Consider the following 14,114-nt stretch of genomic DNA (forward strand, 5'->3'; position numbering starts at 1 on the left):
CCTTGCCAGGCAAGCTAAGGGAGCCAGGTGGGAGGAATTGTTTCTGGCACTGGGCTCCAGGACTCAGCGCTGGTTCATACCATGATTCACACAGGAACACACTATGGGTTCCTGTGCAATTTACATGCGTTCCAGGTGCAGTGTAATTTCAGCCTATTCATTTGTGCCGAACCGCACTAAGAGTTATAAGACGCACAATAATTGTAGTGCATTGTACAACTGTACCATATGATCCAATGCAGGTAAACACATTACATTTGGCACCTGCGTTTGTGTTGTTATTAAGAGCCCTTTCACACTGTCAGCGCAGGGGCATTGGCGATAAAGCACCGCTAATTTTAGCGGCACTTTACTGTCGTTTTTGCTGCACTTTTTGGGTACTAGCAGGGCGCTTTTAACCCCTGCTAGCAGCTGAATGAAGGGTTAAAAGCTTGCAAAACACTACCAAAGGGCTTTGATGGCCCTGCCTATTGATTTCAAAGGACAGGGGCACTTTAGGAGCGGTGTACCACTCCTAAAGCGCTTCAAAGTAGCTGCTTGCAGGACTTTTTTTGATGTCCTGCCAGCTCAGTGCCCCAGTGAGAAAGCACTCTGGCTTTCACACTGGGATTGCAGATGAGGCTTTTTTCAGGTGCTTTACAGGCACTATTAGCACTAAAAAGCCTGAAAATGGCTCCAGTGTGAAAGGGGTCTAATTTATCATTGATACCCTTTGCAGATTGCAACTGCAGTGTGTTTTGAATGCGGTGAAAGAAACGCACACATAAGCAGGCTGGTGTAAAGTGGCCCTTTGTGTGGATTTGTGGGATTTTGTTCTTATCTCAGGAAGAATCCAAAATTAGTACATTTAAGAAGTATTATAGATTAATTTGTATTCTAAGGGGGGTGGAGTTGTATTGGGGGGGTTGTACTGGGAAGGGGGATTTTGGTGGGAGGATTTACAACAGAACTGTAGAGCAGACTTGTGCTGGAGAGGGGGATTTGGGGGAAAGAGGATATGTGCTGGAAAGGATAGGGGGTAGATGATTTGACCCAGGTTAGTGGGGGTGCTGGAATGGAGGACTTGGGGGAGAGGATCTGTGCTCAAAGTGGGAAGAGGATATTTGCTGGGAACGGGGATTGGGGGGGGGGGGACTTATTCTGGGGGGATTTGAAGAGCAGGTAGAAGATTTTGTGCTAGAAGTGGGGAGAGGATTTGTGTTGGTAGGGGATTTGGAGGTGATGTATTTGTGCTGGGATGAAGATTTACACTGGGAGGAAGATATGTGCTAGAAGGAAGATTGGGGGGCATATTATGCTAGAATGGGGGGGGTTGCTGAGAGAAAACATTTTGGGGCATTTGTTGTGCTGGGAAGGGGGATTGGGGGGGGGGGAGAGGATTTGTGCCGAGGGGATTTGGAAAGCAGAAATTGGGTTTGTACTGGAATGGGGGGTTTATTTTGAGACAGTATTAGGTGAAAGGAATATTTTTCTGGTAGGGCAACAGGATTTGTTTTGGGAGGGGGGATTGAGGGGTGTGGGGATAAGTGCTAGGATGGGGAAGAAGAGGAGAATGTTCTGGGGCCGGAGATTTGGGGAGGGTGGAGGAGGACTTGTGCCAAGAAAAGGGGAAGAAGATTTGTGTTTGGGGGGGATTTGTTCTGGGAGGAAAAGAGAGGATTTGTACTGGGAGGGGGAAAGCTTACAAATTAGTGATGGTTCTTTTTTGGAGGGGAAGGGGTGGGGATTTTTGCTGAAAGGGTAAAGTTTTGGAGAGGAAATTTTGCACTCACCTTACTGATACATTGTGTGTTACACACTTCTATCCAGTGCATTCTGTGCACATACTCATGTCCCCTGCACTCTGTATGTCATGTATTCCTAAATGTGGCATTGACTACAACCTTCTGTGTGTTATGTACTCCTGATCCTTGAACACATTGTATTACACACCCTGGACCCCTGCAGCCTGTGGTATGTATCCTAAACTTTATAATGACTGCAGCACCCTATGCATTGCACATGCCCACCTCCTGTGCTCTGCCTTACATGCTCCTGCATTATATACACAATACTGTACATTACAAACTTCTCACCAAAGTGTTCATTGTCTTAACAGTTGCTGATCGTTAAGCAGTCCATGACTCTTTTAATGAAGGTCGTCTTTAAGGTAGGCTCAGATAAAGTGTTAGCTTTTTGTATATTTTAAGTGAATGAAAAACCATGTTCAATGGAAGCTTTTCATTCACTTTTTTTTATGATTGTGCTGGGGTTTATATGTGTTCATGAGACTCTTGCTTGTGGCATAGCAATCACAGCATATTTTATAGGTACAAGGAAGCCTTTTGTTTAACAATGCCTCTTAAGATACGCAGGCTGCAGTCACTTCATCCTTCAAGCGTTTCTCATTCTGAAGTTCAAAATTTGAAAGGTATGCATTCCCTATAGCTGTGCCTTCTCTCCTACTGGAAGCAGTGTGGAAGTTTTAGTTTGCCTCACTTGCCAGCATGCCCCATAGCCAGTGAGGGGAAGTGGAGAATGCGTAACTCCACTCCCTCATTACACACTGCCGTTTAATGCCAGTTCAGCACAGCTTACATTTTCAATATAGCGTCCTTCGTACTGCGCCCCATCACATTATAAATGCAACATTAGGGAGGTCCCAGTGAAGCTGTAGACAGTGGGGTGGGGGTTGTATTGTGGAGGAGAGGGGATGGTGGTAGCAGGACGACGGGGGGTCCCCATAATGTACGTTCACCCGTGCATTCACAAATCCTTGCACCAGCCCTGTATAACATATACCTGCTTGATCCCATGAGCTAAGATTAAGATGAGGAATGTAATTTTACAAGTATTGTAGTGAGACCAAAAACTTAATGTCAGATCAGTCTATGGACACGAGAGGAGAAAGAGTCTGTATTGCATCAATAGTGGATTGAATAGCTGGATATAATGAGAGAGGAAGAGGTTACTTCCAAAGGGAAGCCAACAGAGTGGTGTTAGTATTGTTAGTCGATAAAGCTTATAACTTCACCCCCCCCCCCCTTTGTGGGGGTCAGGATGCCACCAATATCAAATCTGATCTAGGAGCGAGGCTAGATAATAATAATAGAGATTGGGTAGCGATAAGCCACCAACTAAAATAGGGAAAGCGCATCAGCATTTTTTCCCTTTTCAAATGAAGCAGACAAGAAGGGAAGTTTAATAAAATATTGTCTGGGGATAGGGATAGGAATCATTTGGAACACATACACTGGTGTGAAAAAGCCCGCTTCCTCATTTCCTGTTCCTTTGCATGTTTGTCACACTTAAGTGTTTCGGAACATCAAACCAATTTAAACAATAGTCAAGGACAACACAAGTAAACACAAAATGCAATTTGTAAATTAAGGTGTTTATTATTAAAGGTGAAAAAAAATCCAAACCATCATGGCCCTGTGTGAAAACGTGATTGCCCCCTAAACCTAATAACTGGTTCGGCCACCCTTAGCAGCAACAACTGCAACTAAGCGTTTGCGATAACGTGCAATGAGGCTTTTACAGCGTCCTGGAGGAATTTTGGCCCACTCATCTTTGTAGAATTGTCCTAATTCAGTTACATTAAAGGGTTTTCGAGCATGAACGGCCTTTTTAAGGTCATACCACAACATCTCAATAGGATTCAGGTCAGGACTTTGGCTAGGCCACTCCAAAGTCTTCATTTTGTTTTTCTTCAGCCATTCGGTGGTGGACTTGTTGGTGTGTTTAGGATCATTGTCCTGCTGCAGAACCCAAGTTCGTTTCAGCTTGAGTACACGAACAGATGGTCGGACATTCTCCTTCAGGATCTCTTGGTAGACAGCAGAATTCATAGTTCCTTTTATCACGGCAAGTCTTCCAGGTCCTGAAGCAGCAAAACAGCCCCAGACCATCACACTACCACCACCATATTTTACTGTTGGTATAATGTTCTTTTTATGAAATGCAGTGTTCCTTCTACGCCAGATATACTTGGACACACACCTTCCAAAGAGTTCCACTTTTGTCTCATCGGTCCACAGAATGTTGTCCCAAAAGTCTTGGGGATCATCAAGATGTGTTGTGGAGAAATTGAGACGAGCTTTGATGTTCTTTTTGCTCAGCAGTGGTTTTCTCCTTGGAACTCTGCCATGCAGGCCATTTTTGCCCAGTCTTTTCCTGATGGTGGAGGCATGAACGCTGACCTTAACTGAGGCAAGTGAGGCCTGCAGTTCCTTGGACGTTGTTGTGGGGTCTTTTGTGACCTCTTGGATGAGTCGTCGCTGCGCTCTTGGGGTAATTTTGGGCGGCCGGCCACTCCTGGGAAGGTTCACCACTGTTCCATGTCTTCGCCATTTGTGGATAATGGCTCTCACTGTGGTTCGCTGGATTCCCAAAGCTTTGGAAATGGCTTTATAACCCTTTCCAGACTGATAGATCTCAATTACTTTCTTTCTCAATTGTTCCTGAATTTGTCTGGGTCTCGGCATGATGTGTAGCTTTTAAGGATCTTCTGGTGGACCTTACTGTGTCAAGCAGCTCCTATTTAAGTGATGCCTTGATTGTGAACAGGTGTGGCAATAATCAGGCCTAGGTGTGGCTAGAGAAATTGAACTCAGGTGTGGACAACCACAGTTATAGTATGTTTTAACAAGGGGGCAATCACTTTTTCACACAGGGCCATGATGGTTTGGATTTTTTTTCACCTTTAATAATAAACACCTTCATTTACAAATTGCATTTTGTGTTTACTTGTGTTGTCCTTGACTATTGTTTAAATTGGTTTGATGTTCCGAAACACTTAAGTGTGACAAACATGCAAAGGAACAGGAAATGAGGAAGGGGGCAAACACTTTTTCACACCACTGTATAATAGTTTGGGGAGAATGGAATTTTAAAAGCAGCTATCCTACATTGGAGAATTTTAAAATATTCAGGTCTAGTTCTTTAGGGAGTTTATTCAAAAATGATAGAAAATGTAATTGAACTTGATTGAAAGGAGCCAAAAGCCTTTCTGATGAAGAAGGTAGTTTAAATGGGTGGTTGCCAAGGTGTGATAGTATGGTGTTTTATAGTAAAGGAGAGATGTTGAGGCCTAAAATTAAAGATTTGCTTTATTTCATTTTATAGTAGGATATAGGGCCAAACATAGAAATGACATGTTGAACGACAGATAGTGAGTGGAGAGAATCAGTGAGAATTAAAATAACGTCATCAGCAAAAAGCCAATTTGTGGGACCAATTGTATACCAGAAATTTTAGAGGACAATCTGACATTGCGCGCAAGAGGCTCCATGACTAATGCAAATATAAGCAGTGATAGCAGGCAACCCTGTCTGGTTCAGTTTGTAATAAGAAATTCAGAGGACAAGGTGCCGGACGAATAAATTCTAGCAGAAGGACAGAAATAGAAAGCCATAATGGCAGATAAAATTGAACCGCAAAATCTGAATTTCTTAAAAACCACCTGTAGGAACCCCCAGTGCACCCGGGCAAACGCCTTTTCAGCATCTAGGGCTAAGAAAACTGCAGGGGTCTTGTAGATTTCTGTATGTCTGAGTAAGTGAAGAATCCTCCTAGTAGCATCAGGGGCTTGACGATTCTTAATTAATCCCACCCGGTCCAGGTGGACTAGGGAAGAGAGTGTATCCAGTAAACGAAAGGCCAGGGCCTTAGCGTAGATTTTGAGGTCAGAATTTAGAAGGGAGATGGATCTACAACTGAATGGAAGAAAGTTATCTTTTTCTGATTTTGAAATAGTAGTTTCTACGGTATGGAGCATTTCTTTGAGAAATTTACTAGAGTGTAATGCTTCATTATACAGTATCTCACAAAAGTGAGTACACCCCTCACATTTTTGTAAATATTTTATTATATCTTTGTATGTGACAACCTGAAGAAATGACACTTTGCTACAATGTAATGTAGAGAGTGTGCAGCTTGTAAAACAGTGTAAATATGCCTTCCCCTTAAAATAACTCAACATGCAGCTATTAATGTCTAAACCGCTGGCAACAAAAGTGAGTACACCCCTAAGTTAATATGTCCCTCCACGGTGCCATGTGACTCGTTAGTGTTATAAGGTGTGAATGGGGAGCAGGTGTGTTAAATTTGGTGTTATCGCTCTCACTATCTCATAATGGTCACTGGAAATTTAACATGGTACCCCATGGCATAGAACTCTCTGAGGATCTGAAAAAAAGAATTGCTGCTCTACATAAAGATGGCTTAGGCTATAAGAAGATTGCCAAGACCCTGAAACTGAGCTGCAGCACAGTGGCTAAGACCATACAGTGGTTTAATAGGACAGGTTCCACTCAGAACAGGCCTCTCCATGGTCAACCAAAGAAGTTAAGTGCACGTGCTCAGCATCATATCCAGAGGTTACCTTTGGAAAATAGACATATGGGTGCTGCCAGCATTGCTGCAGAGGTTGAACGGGTGGGGGGTCAGCCTGTCATGACTCAGACCATACGCTGCACATTACATTCAATTGGTCTGCATGGCTGTCGTCCCATAAGGAAGCCTCTTCTAAAGATGATGCACAAGAAAGCCGCAAACAGTTTTCTGAAGACAAGCAGACTAAGGACATGGATTACTGGAACCATGTCCTGTGGTCTGATGAGACTAAGATAAACTTACTTGGTTCCGATGGTATCAAGTGTGTGTGGCGGCAACCAGGTGAGGAGTACAAAGACGAGTATGTCTTGCCTACAGTCAAGCTAGGTAGTGGGAGTGTCAAGGTCTGGGGCTGCATGAGTGCTGCCCCATGAGTGCTGACAGCACTGGGGAGCTACAGTTCATTGAACCATGAATGCCACCATGTACTGTGACATACTGAAGCAGAGACTGGGCCGCAGGGCAGTATTCCAACATGATAACAACCCCAAACACACTTCCATGCCCACTGCCTTGCTAAAGAAGCTGAGGGTAAAGGTGATGGACTGGCCAAGCATGTCTCCAGACCTAAACCCTATTGAGCATCTGTGGGGCATCCTCAAATGGAAGGTGGAGGAGTGCAAGGTCTCTATCATCCATCAGCTCCGTGATATCATCATGGAGAACTGGAAAAGGACTCCAGTGACAACCCGTGAATCTCTGGTAAAGTCCATGCCCAAGAGGGTTTAGGCAGTGCTGGAAAATAATGGTGGCCACACAAAATATTGACACTTTGTGCCCAATTTGAACATTTTCGCTTAGGGGTATACTCACTTTTGTTGCCAGAGGTTTAGACATTAATGGCTGTGTGTTGAGTTATTTTGAGGGGACAGAAAATTTACACTGTTATACAAGCTGTACACTCACTACTTTACATTATAGCAAAGTGTTATTTCTTCAGTGTTGTCACGTGAAAAGGTATAATAAAATATTTACAAAAGTGTGAGAGGTGTACTCACTTTTGTGAGATACTGTATATGGTGACTAAATGGGAAGACAAGATACCTGCAAAATTTCAATAGTATTCAATAGTGAATTCAGCAAGGGCTTTAGAGGTAAGGAGACCGTGGATAACTTTAGAGATTTCCTTGATAGCAAAAGGACTGGACAGGGATTCTAATTGTGTATCATTAAGGGATGGCAAGGACAATGTGTGAAGGAGCAATTGGATTTGATGTTTGGTGGGCTGGGAAGTGTCATGGGGGTTATTTACTAAAGGAAAATCTACTTTGCACTGCAAGTGCACTTGAAAGTGCACTAAAAAGTGCACTTGGAAGTGCAGTCTCTGTAGATCCGAGGGGGACATGCAAGAAAAAAAAAAAACAGCATTTTAGCTTGCACATGATTAGATGATAAAATCAGCAGAGCTTCCACTCATTTGAGATCTACCCCTTGGATTAAGAGCAACTCCACTCAAATTCTAACTATTCAGAATGATTAGAATTTCGAATCGGTCGAAAAACCAATTCAAATTCTTTGTGAAGAAATAGCTGGTTGTTAAGCAGCCACCCGAGTCCTTAACAACCATGAGCCATCATCTGTCACCTGGCTTTCCCACTGTTCCATAACCCTAAAGACATAGACAATACTTTCAAGGATTAGTATGAATCCCTCTATAATCTGAACAAGGACCTGCACACCCACCAACCGACAGAAGTTAAATTTATTTTTGTAGGGCATTCGGCTCCCTTCAGTAGATAGCCGGACACAAAAACTGAACATCACCATTAGAGAGGTCGAATCTGTCATAAATTCCCTTCTCGTGCATAAGTCACCTGGAACGGATGTTTTTTCCACTGAATATTACAATTACAAATTACAAAAACAAATACAAATATTCCTATCTATATTAGCTCCCAAACTAGTAGACATTTTTAACAGGGCAGCATCTGTAGGCTCCTTCCCAAAGTAAATGCTCCAGGCTGTAATAGTCACACTACCAAAGCCAGGTATAGACCCCTCATCCCCCCAGAACTTTAGACCTATTTCCCTGTTAAATTCTGATCTAAAAATATACGCTAAAATCTTAGCAAACCAATTAATGGAGGTCACCCCTTCTCTCATTGGCCTTGACCAAGTGGGCTTTGTAAAGGGCAGACAGGCACCAGATATGACCAGGAGAATGCTGAAATTCTGAGATACGCAGAGATCTCTCAGAGACCTAGCACTTTCCTGGCACTGGATTCAGAAAAGGCCTTTGATAGAGTCCACTGGGGATACCTATCCAAAACCCTGCACAAATGTGGCTTTTCTGGAATGTTTCATTCTGCAATTATGTCCCTTTACTCAAACCCCACAGCCCATGTTTATACCTCCAGCCTACTCTCTGACTCCTTTGCTTTGTCTAGTGGAACTTGCCAAGGCTGCCCCCATCCCAATTATTTTTTCACTCATTACAGAAACGCTAGCAGAGTATATTAGAGTCAGTATAGTAATCCAGGGTATAGATTTAGAGCGACTGCACTTCCAAGTGCACTTGCAGTGCAAAGTGGATTTGCCTTTTGTAAATAACCCCCATAGTGTTGATTTGGTGATGTTTTATATGGGTAAGATTAGAGCGTACTTGTCTTTTTTTGAGTTGGGAAGCTAAGAGTCTACTTGTCTTGTTGTTTTGTGAGTAGAATGACAGTTTCATGCGTTTAAAGAATGGGCCACAGTCTGCCCTAAGTTCCTGCCGCAATTCCTCATGGCAGGAAGTAAGGCGATCTAGTATTAGAGTGGAAGTGGTATTAGGATTTTTGTGCTGGGTTTCTAGGTCGGCAATAAATTCATAGAGCTGTGATATGCGATGTGCAATTTTTTTCCTTTCTCTGGATGCTATTTGGAGGAGGGTACCTCTGGCGAACACTTTATGTGCACACCACATTGTCATGGGGGAGCATTCTCCATTGTCATTGAATTTGAAGTATTCTTTGAGTTTTCCTTCTACCTCGTCCCTGATCTTGGGGTGCGATAGGAGGAAAATGTTATTGCGCCACAGTGGTTTGTGGGATATTTTGTTCGTATTCACATCAACGGTCACAGGTGCATTGTCCAACCATGTGATGTTGTGGATATTAGCATATCTGACTTGGTGTAGAGTATACATGTCTGTAAGGACAAAAAAAAATAAAAATTCAGGCACCACCACGGATCAAAGAGCCTTTCCTCATGACATAGAAAGCCTAAGGTTGGCCTTTACCCGTGACCCACCGAGGAGTCGTCCAGCTCCCCATTCAGGATCATATTAAAATCTCCACGTACAATTAGATTACATCTTTGCATTGTTTTAGCTAACTTAAAGACTTTACAAATACATTTCATAGCTTTTACATTAAGAGCATATAAGTTGAGCAAAGTGTGGATGACCCGGTCTATTTCTGCAACCAGAGTGATGAAGCAACCTTGTGCATCAACGTGGTTCTACAATAAAGAAAATGTTAGAGTGTCTCGAATAGCAATCAAAATCGTGAGTTTGAGGCTAGAGAAATGCATCTCCTGTGCACATAGTATATCACGTTTCAAGTCCAATGCAGTTTTTTAGATCAGCCGAACAGCGGTTGATAGGTGATCCGCAGCCAAGGCATGTTATTGGACTAGAAGAGACCGAGGGTTCAGTGGCTGTGAAAAATGTGGTGAGCCTGTGGATAATTCTACAGGGCTGGTAATATGAGTAAATCATTTACCCTGCCGGTTAAGGTGAGAATTAGTGAGTCTGTCCAGGGGGGGCTCATTGGGTACAGGGTCACCGTTCTCAGCTATTAGGTGCCATTTCTTGAGGCATTCCAGGCCCTTCTCGAGTGAATTTATCGAATGTGAAATTTTGTGAATGTCCACCAGTAGTTTGGCTGGGAAGCCCCATTTGTATAGAATTTTGTGGTTGCACAAGATTTTGGTGATAGGGACCAGATTGTGCCACACTGCCAGCGTGGCTTGAGACAAATCAGCGTGGAGATTTCGATGCCAGCAGACGGGTCTAGGAGTGCATTAACTGTTCCTTAACATTGTAGAAGTGGACCCTTGCTATGACGTCCCTGGGGACCTGGTCAGGCAAGAATTATGGTTTAAGCAGTATGTGAGCCCTATCAATTATTATATCAACCCTCCCCAGGGATGCTAGCGTTGTTAGCATGAGCTTTTGCAAATAAGCAGAAAGGTCAGCTGGCTTGATCGATTCAGGGATCCCTCTGAATTTAAAGTTTTTCCTGCGGGCCCTGTCTTCAATATCCACCATCTTATAACGCATGGCTCTGATTTCCTCTTCCACATCAAAGCGAGCATCTAGTAGCTCGTTTTGTGCCAGTGTGAATTCCTCCATTTTCTGCTCCACATATTCAACCCTGGTGCTGACAGATTTTATTTCTCTCTGTGTGGATTGCATAAATGCTGCCATAACATATTGGGGGGCCCCCCGCAGTGTTTGCAGCATTTCCTTCATCGTTGTATCTATAATGGGTTGCCCTGTGGTGGGGAATGTGTCAAGGTGCTGACTATATTTAGAGGATTCCTGCATGTTTTCCCCTTCAGTCCCTGCACCCTCCCGGGCTTCCCCTTCTTCCTAAAGCCTCCTCTTTTGCTTGACTGGGCTGCTAAAGGGGGAAGGTTGGTGTGGATGGTCATTTAGCTGAGACTCACTCGAGAATGGTGATGGATTACCGCTCATGCCTTGCTTTTGTGCATGGTGGTCGCTGTGTGCCCCTCAGTCTCTGCTCTCAGTGTGGGCTATTTGTGCCTCCGTGTGCTGGCTGTGGGCCGCGATATGTTAGCCACTGTGGCAGAGCTCCTCACTCATGCCACCATCCGCTCTGACCGCTGGCTCCTCCCCTCTTTATTTATTTTTTAAATAACCTGGCCAGCAATTAGAACCGCGACTCAATTTAAATGTGTTTTGACTCTTTTTTTTTTTACTTTGCAGGCAGACTAAGGGGAAACCCCCCCCCCCCGTCACTATATTTAAAGACATTTTTCATTTTCATTATTTGGGGTTTCCACTTTAAGTGAAACAATAAAAATGAAAAAATAATTTAAATATAGGGCACATTTGTAGCATATACAGAACATGCTGCAGCAAAAATTACTAAAAAACACAAATGCACAAAATGACATTTAAATTGCCGGCAATACAATACCATTAAATGTGTGATTTCAAATGAATAAAATAGTAGCACTAATATTCACAATTAAATTAACAAATCTAAACAATCACCCCGTGAAAAAAGTGATCAATAATAATGTCCATAACATTTGGAACAAATCCAAACTCAAGTCCGTGAATGATTAATTAAAACTTCCAAGTGATTGTACTTCAAAGTGAACAGATAATCTTGAAGTAACTTGAAGCAATCGTCCACCACACCATATGCGTTTAGTGCCATCGCTCCCTTAAGAAATGCACTCACCAATAGAACACGCCTTGCACTCTCATGCCCGCCATTTTTCACTTAATAACTCCCTAAGAGTATCAAACAACTCCAAAGGTGTTCATTAGATAACTCCACATGTAAAGATAAAAAAGTGCTTCCAATAGTGAAGTAGCGTAAAACTATTTATTAAAACATCACACGAAATCTCATTTACAACAAACAAAGGCATTTCAAAGTAAACGTTACAAAGTGGGGAGCTTGCAGTGGTAACACGATGTAATGTGGTCTCGGCAGACCTGGAATTAACCTATAAGTCTCACCCTCCACTTCGCTCGCTCTTACTGCACAACCCTATAGAGGTACTCTCGATGAAAGCATTGCTATAAAAAATTAGAACAAGTGCAGAAAAATTGGTCTTTTAGTGTCTGTGGTGCCTTCACACCGTAATCCTATAGAGGTATTCTTGATGAAAGCAAGAATTGGCCTTGCTGTCAAAAATTTTAATGATATGCACCTGTATAACAGGTGCGGAAAAATTGGTCTTTGGGTGTTAATTGTGCCCATGAAACCTACACTAAAAAATGTCTTCCAATCAACTTCCACAACGCAAGGCAGCCTTGAAGTTTTGTAAAGATTCCACATCCCAAAAACACTTAATCAGAGACATCGACATCAGGGGCTTCATAGCTGCTGGTAATCCAGGACCGATTCATTTTGATAATTGTCAGCCAGTCTGTTGACAAACACGCTCTAATATCATTAACAAAACCTCCAACAGCACTGAATACCTATTCAGAAAGCACGCTGAATGCAGGGCAGTCCAGCAGCTTAATTGCATACTGGGCAAGATCTAGCCAGTGGTCTATTCTCATGACCAATCATCAACTGGAAAGCTCTCCATCTCTGTTTTCGCCCCTAGATACTCGTCCACCATATGATGCAGACGCTGCTGATGGGATGTGGTAGCTGACAGCCCTGGGCGCCGCCGAGGACTAAAAATAATTGTTGAATGTACCACTTAAGCGGCCCCCTTTTGCACTGCTCCTTTCTTGACCAACAGAAGCCTCAAAACTATGTTTTCCACGACATTGTAACCTACCAGAGTCAGGAAAAAGTGTTAGATAAACTCCTCTTTATGGTGTCCTCAAGATATTTCATCTTCTGCTCCCTCTGTGGGGATGGGGTAAGTTCTGAGACTTTCCCCAATCAATAGTGATCCTTCTCCTTGATGCCACCTACTCTTGGGTTCTTTCTCAGGCTCTGAAGCATGAGGGAGCCCATGCACCACAAGTTTTTGGAGGCATGAGAAGCCGACTCCTCCTGGTCACTGAGGATTACAGTATCTAGAACTGCCTCCCCCCAGCCACGTACTACTCTCAAGGGTTCTGGGGAAGAAAAACCATCTCCTAAGGTTTGACATAAGTCTTCCTCTGTTCCAATGCCTCCAATACTGCCAGAATCCTCCTCACCCTTCCTCTCCACTTGTGTGTTCTGTGGTGTAGGAAGAATGGTGTCAGCATAAAGCAGGCATTGAGAGGAAAGGAAGTCCTCCTCTTCCTCCCGCTGCTCTGCTTCTAGTGCCCTGTCCATAATGCCACACAGAGTCTACTCCAGCAGGGATACAACAGGGATTGTGTCACTGATGCATGCCTTGTCATGGCTCACCATTCTTGTGGCCTCCTCAAATGGTGACAGTACAGTTCTTGCATCCTTTATTGGCAGCCATTGGAAAAAAAAAGCCTAGCCGGCCTGAGCGTGTTGAAGTGCCATGTTCACACAGGTACTCATTGATGGCCCTCTGCTCAATGTGCAGCTTCTGCAGCATTGCCAAAGTTGAGTTCCACCTGGTGGGCATGTCACAAATCAGGCGGTTTATGGGCAGGTGGAGTTCCTGCTGGATTTCAGCCAACCGAGCACTGGCTGTGCCTAAAATGGCTACATACAGTTCTGGCCTTCTTTAGCAGATCTGTCATGTACCTGATGGTAGAGTCTGGTGTGCAGAGGGAGGCCTCTCATACACCTCTGACTCGAGGCCCCTGATAGAGAAAACAGGAGGCGCAGGAGTGCAGAGTTGCACAAGTGCCTGGCAATGTTACTGGTAGAGGAGCTGGACCGGAACTGAAGCAGGAACTGGATTGGACCCAGGAACAGCTGTCAGACTGGAAACTGGAGCTCAGGCAGGTGCAGGCAGATGGACTAGAAGGTTCAACTGGAGCAGGTACAGGCAAATGATAATCAGGAATCTCAGGTAACACTGTAGACCAGGCAGCACCGATCCAAGGAAGTAAGGCAGTTTAAATACTCCATTAGCGCCACGAGCGTCACCGGACACACGTGTCAACATTCCGGGTCTAAAGG

At 43.8% G+C, this 14,114-nt stretch overlaps 1 protein-coding gene across 12 annotated transcripts in view; it reads left to right on the top strand.

The window, feature by feature from the left end:
- The window catches only part of LOC143960856 (uncharacterized), a 243,733-nt gene that overhangs the window by 124,517 nt on the left and 105,102 nt on the right, over nt 1–14,114 (top strand). For 7 of the 12 annotated variants that reach the window (XM_077469808.1, XM_077469803.1, XM_077469805.1 and 4 more), the window contains one exon: nt 2,099–2,149. The exons of the other annotated variants lie outside the window; for them this stretch is intronic. In XM_077469808.1, coding sequence (XP_077325934.1) covers nt 2,099–2,149 — 51 coding nt within the window. The remainder of the gene's footprint in view (nt 1–2,098; nt 2,150–14,114) is intronic. 12 annotated transcript variants of the gene reach the window in all.

Source organism: Lithobates pipiens, unplaced genomic scaffold, assembly GCF_037356315.1.
Source record: "Lithobates pipiens isolate NorthernLeopardFrog02 unplaced genomic scaffold, aLitPip1_a1.2 Scaffold_8, whole genome shotgun sequence".
Classification (NCBI taxonomy): domain Eukaryota; kingdom Metazoa; phylum Chordata; class Amphibia; order Anura; family Ranidae; genus Lithobates; species Lithobates pipiens.